The following is a 16916-nucleotide window of genomic DNA, read 5'->3' as shown; positions in this document are numbered from 1 at the left end:
AAGCACTATAACTTTGGGAATAATTTATTTTCCGATATAATATTCACAGGGGAAGTAGAGGGTGTCAAGGAGTACCCGAAAAGCGAAAAAAACGAATTTTGCAAAAAATCGAGTTGTTCTTTTCTTATTCTGAGGTATCGATATGTTAAAGTACACGATAAAATAATATACCCCTATTTTTTTTTCGCCCAAAAAAATTCCTGGCCGGGAACACATGGCGTCTCGCGCTTCATTCGTCAATTGAGATTTTTGGCAAATATTTCAAAATGCTCTATCTCGCGAACGGGTTGAGATTTTTTCTTACTATTTTTTTTATTTGAAAGATAATTTTATACTCTTTAAAACGATATACTAGTTTTCGTATTATCTGCTCAAGTTTTTTTTGTAATCGTCTTTTAATTTTTTTTTTGAAAAAATTTAAAAATTAATTTTTCTCAAAAACCCCATTCTCAAAAATTTTCATTTTTTTACCGTTGATCAGTAACATTGAGTACTACATTCCCTGAAAAGACGAGCTTCCACTTTTGCGCTTATTTTTTTTTTTAAATATTTAAATTTTAACAACATTTTCAAAAAAGGAAAAATACCAGTTAAACTCAAAATTTTGAGTTCAATTTTTCAATTTATGTTCGATCTATATCAAACTTCACCCCCTCCGACTCACCTGACCCGAGCTAGAGGGGGTCAAAAATTGAATTTTCGAATGGCGATATCTCCGATTCTAATTATCGAAATTCGAAAATTTTGATGTTTTGGAAAGCTCTCGTTGAGTACTACAACCCTCATGACACGCCAAAGACCTATCGCCAAAGACCTACTCGGGGTGCTTGCAACTCGGAATGAAAATTCGATTGTGAATTGAATTTTTGAGGGTAAAGAATCGCGTCTAGCTAATTTTAACCATTTCGGTGGCCGATAACCGTTTGCTAGACGCGATTCTTTACCCTCAAAATTCAATTCACAATCGAATTTTCACGCATTCCGAGTTGGCAACACTCCGAGTTGCACACTTTTCGAGGTCACCTGTAAAGAATCTCAGCTACCATAAGCTTATCTGGGCTTATCACTGGTTTGTTACAAACATTGTTCGTATGATCATTTGAAGAGCATTTTTTGTAATTTTACAAACATTTGTTCATATGTTTTTGCTTGACTGGCAAAAATTTACGATAAATTACAAAATTTTACGAAATTTTTTTTGTGTGTTTCCGAAAATTTGAGGTATTTTACCACATTTTAAAGATTAGAGTTAATTGATATACATGGAGAATATTTTTCAGAAATCTTTATCTAGAAACTATACAACATTCAACTCATTTAAGTTCCATGCATTTAGAGTACATTTTTGTCGTCTCAACTGCTAACTGATTTGTTTGGCCAATAAATTGTCTAAACAAAAGAATAAAAACAAACGAATATCATCAATATAATATTTGATATGACATTCTATTTCACGCTTACTCGACTTGCTCTTGTCCAAGGCGAGATTAATAAATTAACGTGACAGGACATAAAATGCCTTTGCGTCGGGCGAGTGTTTGGGCCATATTCAAATTAATTGCATGTCAGGATGAGTATTGTGCACTGGGATAGGTCTTTGAGACAGACATCTGTAATGTGATATGGAGTCATCTGTGGCATTGCTCACTCTCATATCTAATGTGCAACAAATGTCAACACAGAGAATTACCACTTGCTGGCTTGAGGGTGAGCACATTTCCTTAAGGGTATCATCTCTCTGCGGTTAATGTGTGAGATGATCCAATGGGATATATTTGGAAGGAAACTCCATCAGTGCCAATGGTGGTTTTGGGACATAGGTTGAGGCCGCAGTAGAACACAGGGGAGAGGAATCTCATGATTTGTTGACGATCTTCTAATATTGTGTAGGTGTCATGTATTACACCAGAAGCCACTTAGAATATTAAACAGTTGGAGATTAGAGTGGTAGAATGAGTAGTAGAGAAGGTAGAAATACAACAAAAGGATAAAATAAAGGGTGACTAGTAGGAAAAGTAACTTTAATTTGATTAGGTTAATTTTTTATTGTTGCAAAACTATAGAAAAAAAATATAGTAAAATATTAAAAGAATTTATAGAGCAATCTGTAAATTTTCTTTATGTTTTTTTTTTGTAAGGAAGATAGGACCGTGGCTATATTTGGAAACTAATGAAATTTTTTATTGTGTGTAATTTGATATATTTGTCTTTAAGAATATGATTCCAAAATATGCACACTCTATCTCTAATATTTCCAGTACATTGTCTAAATGGATCTAAATAACCGTAATTACGACATATCTTTCCGCTAAAAAATAAATTTATACAAGTCGAATTCATGTCTTTGAATTCTAATCTTTTATCTATAAGTGTATCACGTTCATAAGTGATGACTCCATATAGGGGAGACTGGGGCACATGTAATCATTTTCGATACATGCGAATTTGAGGTGATTTTCCAAGGACACCGTGATTTTTTGGAAAATATTTCTTAGCTCATGTTTTACCCTTGGGTATAGGCAATTCGTCGAGGGTAATGCGGATGCTGGAAAACAATTGAGTTTTCCATAAAAATAAAATTTGTGTCCCTGTGCATTTTTCTCTTTTCACAAAATACCTGGGGTAGAAGTAACCACTTTCTGGGGAGGAAGTAAACACCTTTTTTCCCACCCTTGAAATTAACTTTGCACCACTTTCGATTATTTTAATTACTTAAGAGATATATAAAGACTGTATATTTTTCAAAAAATCACGACACTTTTTACAAAGAATAATTAAAATAGCAAAAAAACTAAAAGCATGCATATTAAAGACATTTTTCAATGGATTTTCCCCATATTTTGACATCATGTGACTTTTTATTGAACACAGCGCCACCAATTTTTTTCGTAATCTATGAATTATAGATATTTCGCATGAAGGTCAATTTCCCGCTCTTTTACCTACTCATTTTGTGAAATTGAAATTGCCGGATTACATCTACCCCAAATGCTGTTTTCTGACCAATTATTAATTCTTTTGAAATAATGAGAATCTCAATTTCTCTAGTAAATGCATTAATATAATCCTAAAAGATGTAGGAAAGAACTGGTATTGCTACATTTCGATTATTTTACACAATTTTTAATTTCCAGGTGGAAATCCAAATGATCAAAATAATCGAAATATCAACATTTTCAGGAAAATGATTTTTATTTTTAAAGCATATTAGGATTTTATTGACCAATTTATCTGTGGACATACATCCCCATGGTATCTATGAATGCTTATGGGTTTTATCCTCTGGAGTCTTAAAATTAATGAAAAAAATCACAGTGTTTACAACTACCCCAGATTACTACTGCCCCAGTTCCCCCTAGACATGCGAAAAGCGTTTGAGATGAAATGAATGTGAATTTTCATTTATTTTATTTAAATTGGTTTTTAATTTACTTGTAAGAGATAATTATAAATTAGGCTTTTTTCTACTGGACAATTTTAGTTTTTAACTGACCGAATTTTATTATTGTTTGTTCATATTTTAAATGTCAATTTTTCAAATATCAGCATCTTAATCTTACCCTTTTTAACCCCTTTAGACTTAATGTAGGCATGTGGATTGAAAGGTACACAGTCAGTGTACTCTCAGTCAGTGATCTCAGTGGCGCAATAAGCTAGACCGTTAGCTCTTGGGCGGTGAGATCTCTGACTCGACTCTCACAGCTGGGAGTTCGAGTCCCGCCCGGTGCAATCAAATGCATGTCGAGAAAAAAAAAACATTTTTCACTGTGATAACACGTAATAAAATGCACCGCCTCTGACCACAAAATTTCGGGAGCACGGAAGAAGAATTCACTACGGGGAAGTCGTTCCTGGGCGATCTACGATCAGCAGATTCTTCCAACTTTGTAATGATTACATTGTAATACCAAATAAAGTGTCTCGATACGATTAGTAATATTTAATTGACCACATAATAATGTCCATTTCAAGGAAAAATCCATCTTGTCCCAAACTACCTCTGTCCCAACCAACCCCTGTCGCGCTTAATACTCTATATTAATTTATACACCATGATTACTGACACTATCTCTGATGATTGTATATTGTCATGCATATGCTTATGTAATATTAATACACTGAGAGAAATCCGAAAAAGTTAAAATAACATTCTGGAAATGTTAATTTTATCCTGCAGTATTGATCCAAAATCTGTGTAAATATTGCACTCTTTAGGTGTATTAGGGGTTAAAGTAACCCTTTTTCATGTTAATTTTAGCCTTAAAAGGGTATAAAATTAACATTAAAAAATGTTGATATATTTTTACACCTAAAAAGTGTTAAATTTATGAGGAAAAAATGTTAATCGCACCCTCTTTTTTTCTCAGTGTATATTGTTACTAAATATGACTTTGTTAAGTTATGTTGTGTATTTTCAGGTGTTGTCTGCAGCCTCAATGGGGCACATAAATACGACATACGACCAGTGTTTCGAACAATTTTTTCAGATGAATTCAGCAGCACAACCAATGCGGAAAATGGAGATTGGCAATAAAAATTTCTAATAATAATAGTTATAACAAATTACGTATTATCGGATTTAGGAAATATTTGGTTTTTTAAAAATCGAGTTATTACAAATATTTGAAATTTTGAACTTCATTTTAGAGTCTTTTTCTAAATATAAATGCGTAAACTAACGAGCTTTTTCCTGAAAAACTTTCAGTATATAATAATTGGAAGGCCTCTTTAATCAAGCCATAATGCTTCTCTAAAAAATCTAAAAAATACATTACTAAAACATTAAAACTTTGAAAAAAAGAGGCCATTTTAAAAATTTTCCTTTGTCTTAAATATATTGTGCAAATTTTATTAAATTGAGATCTCAAACGTTAATACAAATAAATCCAATTTATAGTTTTCAATTTCCAAATATAAAGCGAAACAAACAATAAGAGTAAACAAAAGAATTTCCAACGAAAAAAAAGGACGTCATGTTTGTGCAAACAATGTAATTTTTGGATGTGCGACAGATAACAATAAATCTTCTCATTATTTTTCCCCAAAGGGGTAAAACAAAATTTTTTATATTGCCTTCACGTGGGAGAGTGCACAACATATAGGCACCATTTAATTGCAATTTACGGAAGATTAGTCAATTGATTTACGCAATTTTTCCCCATTGAAGATGTCAATATATTGTGTGGCCCCGCTTTTTGGGAGTGAAATCAAATATGTTATCATGGTGCTTTTATGAATAATAAATGAATATTTTCTATAAAGCATTTTCTCTTGTGTACCATCAACTGTGGAACCAAAAAAAAATTGTACTTTTCTATGCATATCGCGGGATGATGTAGAGAATGATTTATTAGCAGTGCTGTATCATTTCCTCACTGTGAAATAAATGTCGTTTATCATTTTTGATGGATTATAGAGCTTCAAATAAAATATTTTTTAATAGTGAAAATCTCCCTTTTCACTCATTTTCACTATGATGAAAAATTTGATTAAATTCACTTTATTGCTTTTTTTGGCAATCATTTTCCAATGTTTATAATACATTTGATCCTATTCATTTGCTGTGAACGCAAATTCGAGCCTTTGTGGACTAAAATGCCTTTTTGAACACGTTTTAATGCTTTTCGATAAATTTTTCGTTGCTTTAACAAACCATGAATTGAGCTCAAAATTATAATCATATATATTAATCCGCTGAAATGTTCTATGGGGTTTTTTGAAGAAGTAGTATTTGTAAACAGCTTTCAGAGGCTTAAAAATATCCCACAAATTGATTGTTAAAATTTAAATTAGTTCGGTTTTTTTCTTTTAATACCTACTGCAAAATTTATTTTTTTTTACCAAGTTATAAAATTATCCAGTGATTGAGTAACAATTATTAAAAAGCATTTCGTGTTATTGAAGAGATGTCTTCAAGATTTCCAAAGTTTATTTAAAAGCAAATACAGTAAAAGTGTGTAAATATATCTTGCAGAAACATATTTTTGTCTCAAGAGTTCTTAGAAATGCTGTACCATTTTGTTCAGCTTTAAAAACAAGCTTTAATCTTTCTTGCTTGTAATTACCCAATTATTATCAATTAAGTAAAATTCGAATATTTTGATTTTAGGGCCTATTACAGATTGTCATATGTCTAGCTAGGCAAAGGCGTGAGAAGTCTTGGATTTGTTCATTTCAATTTTAAAAATTGGTTGCAAAACAAATCCGAATTTTCTAAGTGAAACTGCCCCATCGTCTAATAACATTTGGTAGAAGAACATGGTTCAGCGTATGAAACATCAAAAGTTAATTTGGTATCAAATCAGTTTCTGCCATGTGGCATTGGGTACTATTTTATGATTTGCATAGGTATCCAATACCTATTAACAATAAGATCTTCATTTGAATAATTTAATCAAGAAATGTCATATCCATTGATATAGAAATGTCTTCGATTGTATCATCTTTCTGTCCTACTTTGGTAATTTTTCGGGAGCATAACTAGTTATGCAATTTAGAGATCAATTTTGTCAGATAAATTGAATTGAATATTATTTTAATCCCATGTCCTGTAAAATCATTTGCAGTTAATCTCACTAGATGCAATTCCAAAAGCTAGGAAATAATTTCTGGTGACATAAAGAAGATTCAATCGAGCGACACTTACATCACAGAGCGAGTACTACTATATATATTTGTCCCTTTAAGTACAATAAAAGAAAATAATTGTGAAAGAAAATTTTCGGAATGTTCAAAGCCAGAAGTTTGAGTATTCCGAAAATTATGAAATTTTCACATGAGGGGAAAGTGGGGCAGTTTTTGGCATGTTTAATTTTCGAAAATACAAAATTTGTGATAAATTAATAATAATGTAATTTTGTTATATATTTCCAAATAGCCAAGAGAAATTAGCTAGGCCTAGTTAGTTTAAATATGGTTAAGTAATTAACCGAGCACTCAATGGGTCAAGTGGTAGAGCACTCGCTCTATGATGCAATAAGTGTTACGGGTTCGAATCCCCTTTAGGTCACCAGGAATTATCCTGGAGTTAAAGGTGTTCGGATTGCATCCAGTGAGCTTCACTGCACTTGATTCCACGGGCATGGGACTGACAACCTCATCCCGTACAAGAAAAAATAATAATGCATGTCTAGAAATCCCCTTGCGGGAAGGCCTTGTTCCTTCATGGAATGTTGTGCCAGCTAAGTAATTAACGTTTGACGAATGAGTATACAGGGTTTCGGGATTATACACACACATTTGAGCATTTTCAGACAGCTAAAATTTTCTTTTTACGAGATTCCGGGATTATGAACATTTTCGAAACCGGAAAAATCGCGTGAAATGGCTTTATACACCCAGAAAATTTTCATACACGCAGAAGATATTTCTAGAATAAGTTACGAGAACGTTGTAATATTGTATTATATTTATTTGCCAACATGTGTCTTTACAATGACCCTCCATACCATGCGTCCGCCGCCGACTCAGCGCTTATGGCGTTAACTGTTCTAACTACAGAACATTTTCGGCGCTAACTGTTCATAAGAAATGATTTTAAATTTACCGTGTAAAAATATATGTGAACACTTAGGGGTATATCAAAAAATATTTCGCTACTTAGCTAATTTCGCGATTTCGCGAGATTTTTCCAGTCCTGAAAATGTGCATAATCCCGGGACCTCATGTAAAAAGAAAATTTTAGCTGCCTGAAAGTGCCTCACAAATCTTGATCTCTCTTACTATAAAACTTACAAAATTTCTTGTTCTTTAATCGGACACAAACTTTGCCAAAACATTTGTCGTATAATTTCTTGATCACCAATTGACGCCTAAAAAAAACTTCTTCGCTCGTTTGCCTGGCTACTCGCATGACGTTCTTCAAGCGCCCTTATTTTTTTCACAAAAAAAAAATAGAAAATATGTTGAGGCATTTAAAGTGAATTATCATTTTTTAGTTGATTTCTAAATAAATAAATTGATAATATTAATTGAATAATATTCAACGAAATGTTCAAATTAAGAAAAGATCATTGTAAAATTCAACATTCGGCTTAGAAATTATATTTTTGCTACAATATTCTTTGGAAATAATTAGTGCAGTACAATAATAGTGCTACTTCCATGAGAAATAATAATAGTAGTAGGGAGATGTGGGGCACCTTTGAAAGCGGGGCACCTTTGAAATTGGGATTTTTCAACTATTTTAAAACAAATTTGAGCCTTCTCGCGATATAATTTAATTGCACAAACAGATTGCGAAGCTAAATTACATTATGATATGGCTCATTTCCACGTAAACAGAGATAAAAATCCCAATTTTCAAAGGTGCCCCACTTTTAAATGTGCCCCACTTCCCCCTAGTAGGGAGATGTGGGGCACCTTTGAATTAGGGAACGTTTAAAATTGATTTTTTTCTATTTTTAAGTGGAACTGAACCTTACAATATTAAAATTTAGTTCCATAATCTAATTATAATCCATAATCCAACTTAAAAAAAAAACTTTATTGAAAGTAAAACACCAATTCAAAGGTGCCCCACTTCCCTCTATTTTATTTCACACTAGATGGTCACTTAGGGGGAAGTGGGGCACCTTTAAAAGTGGGGTACCTTTGAAATTGGGATTTTTCACCTAGTTTTAAATAGAATTGAGCCTTATCGTGGTATCATTTAGCTGCACAAACAGATTGAGAAACTGAATTATATCATGATATGGCTCAGTTCTATTTAAACATAGGAGTAAAATCCCAATTTCAAAGGTGCCCCACTTTTAAAAGTGCCCCACTTCCCCCTACATTTTCATTAATTTTTTCAGAATTCAACAAAGGAAATTTACATTTTTGTACAGCCACTTTTTAATTTTTTTAACATATTTTTTTATTTCCCCAACAAGCTCTTTTGGATGAATCTGGTTCAAATTTTATTATATATCATAGTTATGCTTTAAAATGTTTAAAGTGACTGATAAAATTTCCTGTTGAAAGTTTTAAATTTTTATTAGTTCTTAAACGTCCAAATTATAGAGAGTAAGGGGTTTTTATAAATTAAAAAAAAGAAATAAATTTTTTATCTCCTTTCTAAAATACTCATTGCAATTCTTTTACGTCTTCTGTGAGTCTGAAAAAACATTCCTATTACTAAATTTTTCACTAGACAGTTCTATATGCTTTGGTGCTTCTTATTAAGTCTTCCAACTTGAAGCACCAAGAATATGCAGAATCCGCCAGATTTTTAATGAAAGGTTACATATAATTGAGTGCTGCACTTATTTTACTGAGTTACTCTTCAACAGGCAATGTGTGAAACATATTAGATAAGATTAGATATTACTGGTAATTGTAAATGCAATTACATAATTTACCGGAGTGTTCAATTTATGGAATTTGACACATCAAAACAATATTGTATATTATGTATATTGATTAAAGTGGTGGAAACGCTAAGAGATTGATTAAATAAATGGGATGGCGTAAAACCCGTAAAACTACCCACCCTTTAAACGTATACCATTTAATTAATTTAATGATAAATAGGGAACCTCTAGGACAAATTCTATTAAGTGCATGTGTGTACCTCCAATGAATTAAATATGATAATTATGAGCATCATGTCGGCGTGACCGAGAAATTGTTGAGTTTACCCATGATTCGCGCTTAATTTAATTTCATTGAAATAAATCTTGTGCGCAGAAGCGTTCCGTGGAATAATCATAATCATTTTTAATTGTCTGACCACTTACCAATTTATCTTTTATACAGCGGAAGACGATGAAAAGCGGAAAAGGTGCGAGAGTCGAAGCACCAATAATCCATCCCATGGTATCAGCCCAGACAGGAAACTTGTAGCCCCGGTGCTCTGTACCCTTTATGTCTGTCATTGTGAAGATGAAAATGCCCTGAAAATGTGTTCTTGAAAGTTATACGAATTCCACACCAACTTAGAATATATTTGACACTCACGAGGGATCCAATAGGTGTTATTATTATCCAGACAAATGACCAGTAGGTTTTCAAGATTCTGTTAAATTTCATGCCCATGTCAGCAAGATTTCTGAAAGCTCTGTCTAGACCGTAAACCCAGGAAATTATAACGATCTGTTGGACAATATACAATGGGTCAGGTTTACACACAAAACACACCTATCAATTCTTTGCCATATTCACCTCGGCAAATCCCAGAAGGAGAATGGCCCAACTAGCTGTATGCCATTCCATCAGCGTGAACATGTATACACCCCCATTGCAGACCATCGGTAGAGCTGCCACGAAGCAAAAGAGACAAGTTCCTGCCGTTACCTGTTGAAATGTACCTGTCAATGTTAGATAGTCATAGCACCGCAGAATTTCATTCGTTAGCTTTGATGGAATGCTTTTACGTCCAAACAGAGATGGTCATTATACTAACACTGTTTGACGAATATCTGATAACAAAGCCAGAAATAATACCAGAATGCTTTCAATGCCTATAGTAATATATTAACAAAATTTCCATTTGAAATGTGATTTGGCATAATGTCAAATGAAATGCAAAGAACAATGAAGACATTCCTAAAATTGATCGTTTCATAAATTCTTTTGCAAACAAAAAAAAAAAGGAAAATGAAATTATGAAATTAAAAGAAAGAGGGTGGTTAGGTCTCAAGCCTTGTGATGCTTGTGATATGTTCGAATTCTGTATTTCGATCATAAAAGTAATTTCACTTTTGAAAAATAAAGTCATTTATTAATAAAAATGATCCAGTTTATAGAGGAAAGCGTCAAGCCTATGAGTTCGAATATTTTGCAAAATATCTTATCCACACATCCGTTTGACTGTTCGAATACCGGTCACCTCCCTTCTTTCAAAATTATGTGTTATTTCGTCTATTTCGTGTTTTTTTTAATTTTTAAATTAGTTTTGGAGATATTCTTTGCGGACATTTCGACCATAGGCATCTGTAATCTAAAATAATTTCGAGAACAAGTTTTATGAGATCAATGTTAAATCGCTCCAGAGTGCTTATTATCTCAACCGATTTGATCAAATATGAATTTTCTGAAAGGTCTTGAGATTTTCAATCCGTCTGCATCAGTAAAACGGTAAAATACTTGTATAATTGATTTATTTTGTTGAAATAATTTTATTTATTGGTCGGATTTATTCAATCTGCAGGCCAAACGGTAGGAGATATCGATTTCTGATATTCGGCGACCCTCATAGGTTGATATTACCTTTTCAAGGTTCCCAACAGTACTCCTGAAAAAGTTTTAGCTTAAGGCTTCAATTTGTAGAGAAAGCATTATAACATCAAATTAAAGATAATTCTTTTATATTTGCTTATGTATATCTCTATATGCTTTATTTAATGTTTATTTAATTGAATTGAATTAATGGTTCTTGACTCCAGGTGTGCCTATGCAGAACACTCTACGGTACTACCTCTAACCGTTTGGCTTCTAGGTGACAGCCAAATGGATCAGAGGACGGATAAACGAATGGACAAAGGAAAGTTTATAGACGATGTATGATAAGAGAGCAGAGGCAAAAGCTCTTAATCTTTTCATATAACCAGAGTTGAGAAAAAATAGTATAAAATATAACACAAAAGTTCTGCACTCGAATTAACAGACTATGGGTCACGAAGTTTTTATCTGTAGCCGTTTAGCGTATAGACCTGTCGACGGCCGGACATAAAATTCGTTGAAAACGATTTTTTCGTATAAAATTCTCCAAAAAAGACAAATTTTATTTTTTTTAAATCCTTCCTTTAAGTCAGTTTAACCCTTTAAGGACGATTGGAACACCGGTGTCCCATAACAAAAATAATTTTTCCTGACTACCTAAAATTATTTTTCTCATGTTTGTACGTTTTTGCAAAGTAAAGGGTTGAAGGAATCTAGGATATTTTTTGCAACTCCAGCTATTGCTATATAGTAAATTTTTAAGCACAAAAATGGCGAATTTTTAAATTCTCATAATGAAAATTAATTTTGATTATTTTTTATACTTCCAATTTTTTTAAGCATGACCGTTTTGGAAAAAGAACTACAATACTCAAGAATAATATTTTTCATTAGAGTGAAAATTATCATTCATTGGTATTGTCAGAAAAATGACTTAAAATTTTAGGCTGTTTTTGTCCCAATCGCTCCTAGGAGAAAAAAATACACCGAATCGGTCTCTGTTGGATTTTCCAAGGTTAGATGTAAGACCTTTTACCGATTTTGTTTATCCATTTCATTTTTATTACTGATTTTCGGGCCGCGAAAACTGTCTCGTCTTTAAAGGGTTAACTCAACTAATCAGATTTATCAATAGTGAGTTACCTTATACACCAAAAAGTAAGTTATTTTTTATAAATAGGTCTCCGAAAATCAGGTTTCAATAGCTCAAAAACTTTTTAAATGTTGTACATATGCTCAAAAGTTTGAGTTACTTTTTTTTATTGTTAAGGAAATTTAGGAAAATATTATGGATTTTATAGTCTTCGTGATCCACGTAACCCCTTAAATCAGTCGATGTATGGGGAAGAGATGCACATTTTTGGAAGTTGTTTTTCTCCAATTTTTTAATGAAAGTTTCATGTTATAATTTAGTTTTACAAATCTATTGTAAAGATCAAATTACAATACAAATGCTCAGTTTCATTTAAGAAGAAAGAGCCCAATTCTAAATATGTTTTAATTCAAAGGTTCCCGACTTTTCCCTATCTAGCTCTATTCATTTGGTGATATTATTATATATATATTCTTTCAAATTTCCACATTGCAGTTGCTATATAGTTAATCGATAACAGCCCGAAAATTTATTCAATTACTTATCTATCTACTACAAAATCCTATTATGCAGCTTATTTATTGAAACAGAAATTAATAACTTCATTATTTAGACGCCCAAACCATTTGAATCAATGGTTTTATTATTCATTCTATATGTGTACTTCAGTGTTGACTAATGAGCTACTAATGGGTCAATCTAATTCCATTTTAGGCTATTGAGCTACACCAAATGCTACCCAAAAATTTTCGCTTGCAATTACAAGCTATTGGAGCTATACAGGCAGATGAAATGGGGATTTGGAGGGGATGATGTTTAACTTACTCGCCATTTGTGTTTTCGCAAATGTGGCCAATGGTCGATGATAGCTGAAGAAGAAAGAGAAAGTTTCTGGTGAATTTGTGAAAAAGTTTCTCACCATTTGTGCCTTTTTTTTTTGGGGGGAGTTTTTGGGATGTTCTTGGGGTAGGGGCCAGGTAGACATGAGGGGTTGGCAACAAACCTGTATTAATGGCTTCAATTCCACCAAATTGACTCCCCATTCCGAGGATGAACATCATGAAGAAGAAGCAGACGGCCCATAGCTGAGGCAGTGGCATCAAGAGGACAGCCTGAGTGGTATGAGAAGGTGTTTCATGTGGTGAATAAATGGAAACCGTAAAAAAAGGAAGTGAGTACCAGGGCAATAAATCACGAGAGACTGTGATCCGATATCTCAGAGTGTTCCCTATGGCGCGTGTGGATGCTTTTTTCTTACCTCCGGATAGGCTATGAAGGCAAGGCCAGGACCTTCCGCGGCTACTGTTGAAACGGACACATCCATGTTATGGGCCATAAATCCGAGAATGGAGAATATCGCAAATCCAGCAAAAACAGCCGTCGATACATTCGTCACTGACACGAGTATCGCATCAGTGTGGCAATTATTCTTAAACTGTTTTTTTTGCCGTTCCGAGGAGTTTACAGACCACAGCAATGATGATGGTAAAAACAAGAAAAAAAAGGAAATAGAAATAAGACTATTATCTTCACAAGTAATTTTTAAGGAGCACAGGCTTTAGGAAAAAATCTTCTGACTTAGTCACTGGATTGGACTTAATTCTGTTGCAAAATATTGTATTTTAGTTTTGGCTAATACTTACCTGGTTGTAAGAAGCAAAGGTTACCAATGAATTACAAGCTATACCAAAGCTATAGAACGTCTGTGAAGCGGCATCTGCCCATACTGCTGGTGAAAGGAGTCTCTCCCAGTCAGGTTTAATGTAGAAAATGATACCATCTATAGCGCCCTCTAGGGTAGCTCCTCGTATCAGAAGCGCAGTAAGGGTCACGTAGGGGAAAAGTGCTGTAAAGTATACCACTTTACCTGCGGACTGAATACCCTTAATGACACAGAAGAAGGCAATGATCCAGGCAAGTAGAAGGCATAGAACTAACTGCCACCTTGGATAACCCCAGTTAGTCCAAGTAGCATTGCCAATACCCAAGACATATTCACTGAAAAGAAGTCAATCCCTACAGAACTAAGAATCTACATTTTAATTATAGTGACACTAACTAGTAATACTCCTCCGATGCAAGAACTCTGTGAATGACATTTCGGATTGGAATGTCTTCCTGAGTTTCTGAGTTCCGACAAAAACTGGCATTTACACCCAAATATCCACTTTCTGAGCAAATTGTTCCGATTTCTACGCAAGTTTGATTCCAGTATATAAGATCTGTTGGGGCATTACTGTTGTTCAGCTTGCAAGTAGCATCTTCGAGACCACTGAAGCACTCTGCAACAAAATTCTGTGTAAGTGGTTGTCAGTAAGATTTTAAGCCTTTGGTCTTACTGTAAGTGTTGTATTCTTGATTGCAGCGTCCCCAGCCAAGATTTGGTGTAAAGGAAGCAAACAGGTAAAAGAGAATCCAGGCCACAATAACCATGTAATAGATTGTGACGAAAGTTATCACTAAGGTTGTACATGCTCCAAGTCCTTCAAAAAACGGTGACATTCGTGCATAAGCTTTATTAGGACCCAACCCACTGTACTGGCCGATGTAGAGCTCAGCAAAGAAGATGGGAAGTCCAATAATAAAAACCATAAGGACGAATGGTATCAAAAAAGCTCCTGTAGAATAATTTAATAAAAAAAAGATTTAATAAACTTGTAAAATAGTCTTTATTATCGGATTTTAGATCTTTAAGATTTTGGTACTTTTGAGATTTTGGTATTTTTGGGATTTTGGCTTTCGAGATTTCGACCCATTCCGAATTTCGATAAATTTGGAATTTTGACCCATACGGGATTTTGATCAATTATGGGTTATGGTTTTGGTTTTTGACATGTATTCAGGATTTTTGCTTTCAGGATTTTGACTTATTTGGGATTTAGAATAATTCGACATTATGGCCTATTCGGGATTTTGGCGTTCGAGGTCTTAGCTCTTTCGGGATTTTAGTTTTTTGAGATTTTTTATCTTGGATTTTTAGCTTATTGAAATATTGGCCTAGGGTAAAGTGGTACAAGTTGGACAATAATGGTACAATTTGGACATGGATTTTTTTCTTGATAAATTTAGTACTTCATTTTTATTTGTATATTTTTAATGCTTTAGTTTTATAATTTGGTTCCTTGTGCTTAAAAACACATATTGTACCGTATTTATCAAGAATTAAGCCATGTCCAACTTGTAACGGCGCATTGTTCAACTTGTATCACTTTACCCTATATTAAGAATTCTGGCAATCAGTATTTCGGCCCATTTGGAATTTCGATTAATTCATGATTTTGACCTATTTCGGATTTTCGCCTTTTCCATATTTTGGCGTTCGAGATTTTGACTTGAATCCTTGTAATACATTATCGTTGGTTGCGTTGACTTTAGAGGGTGAAAGGAATACCGATTGACCATCTTAAGAACTCGTGTCAGGAGCTATTGGTCTACTCTGTACCATTTGAAATATGAAATTTGAACGTCTCTCTTAATACGAAAAGGTATGTTACAGAAAAAAATGTCAATAGATCATTACCGAATTTTATTAGATTTTGGCTGATTTAAACTTCAGACCAGACAGAAAAGGCGACATGAAGACGAAGTGGGATGTAGTGATAGTTGCATAGCATTCAGTACTTGGAAATGTAATTCCAGGCTAATCGTATTGCCATTGGCCTCATGAAAGCTTAGTAAAAGCATAAAAAAAGCATTTTACGTTACACTAAATAATTATTTTCAATACGAGAATTATTCTAAACAAACAAAGTAATATCTCTATACGATTAATGAAAATAACTCTGAAATTTTACCACTTTTTATACCGAGTCTATTTAATAAAATAATTTCTGAAGGGAGATCCTTTTAGAAAATCTTAAACAGATGTAGAATACCACATTCACCGAAGCTTAAATAAAAAATAAGTTGTTGAAAATTGCTATTTCATTTCAGAAATATATGTATTTAAAAAAAAGTTCTCAAATTTAAATATTTTTATTCTTATAATTTTTTATAACTTGTTTGAAAACTCTTAAAACTTTTCATATTTAACGAGGTGTAAGAAGGTAGTCTGTTGTAAAAATGTGATAGCTCGGGTTCATATTAAAACAATAAGTATTTTTTGTGTTCTTGGCAATAAAGGGTAGATAGCAATAAGTGGTTCCTTGACTCTAGTTCACTGAGAATCAATATTTGCTAATTAACCGCAAAGGAGTAGATAATACTGATATCACTTCTGCAAGTGAAAGTGGTTATAAATTATAGGGTATTATCTGGCATGCAAAATAGAATATGGCTTTGCAATATGCAAGGGATTATTGGGAAAATTGCTGAATAGTTTTTGAGGAAAATCACAATCAATGCACGCTGAAAAGGGTTTTATCTCTCATTTCAATTTCCATTGAAAATCTATTGGACTTTATGTGAACATAAAGAAATTTTCTATGTGATACTTGTATGGGAAAATTTGATGTAGGGTGAACACACATTTTCCAATGCATTGACTATGTGTTAGTGATTTTTGAAATCCCTCCCTTATTTGGCAAGCAGAATCCAATTTAGCCTCAATAAAATCAAGCTTCGGACTGTTCTTGAATTCACGAACATGCACCATCATCGTCCATAGTTCAGAGTTTGCCGTCTGCATATTGATTTCTGTGACTGTCATGATTTTGGCTGCCTTTTAGTTCAGCAATAATTC

General features: G+C 33.3%; 1 protein-coding gene across 1 annotated transcript in view; it reads right to left on the bottom strand.

Annotated features, from left to right (window-relative positions):
- The window catches only part of LOC129801940 (sodium- and chloride-dependent glycine transporter 1-like), a 37248-nt gene that overhangs the window by 7748 nt on the left and 12584 nt on the right, over positions 1-16916 (bottom strand). Inside the window, exons 5-13 of the mRNA XM_055847432.1 lie at positions 14575-14853; positions 14295-14517; positions 13879-14233; positions 13494-13670; positions 13239-13347; positions 13061-13104; positions 10144-10275; positions 9940-10074; positions 9720-9875 (exon numbers count right to left, since the gene is read on the bottom strand). Coding sequence (XP_055703407.1) covers positions 9720-9875; positions 9940-10074; positions 10144-10275; positions 13061-13104; positions 13239-13347; positions 13494-13670; positions 13879-14233; positions 14295-14517; positions 14575-14853 — 1610 coding nt within the window. The remainder of the gene's footprint in view (positions 1-9719; positions 9876-9939; positions 10075-10143; positions 10276-13060; positions 13105-13238; positions 13348-13493; positions 13671-13878; positions 14234-14294; positions 14518-14574; positions 14854-16916) is intronic.

This window comes from Phlebotomus papatasi, chromosome 2 (genome assembly GCF_024763615.1).
Source record: "Phlebotomus papatasi isolate M1 chromosome 2, Ppap_2.1, whole genome shotgun sequence".
NCBI lineage: Eukaryota > Metazoa > Arthropoda > Insecta > Diptera > Psychodidae > Phlebotomus > Phlebotomus papatasi.
The sequence above is the reverse complement of the archived record's forward strand: the minus strand, read 5'-3'. Positions and strand labels throughout refer to the sequence as shown.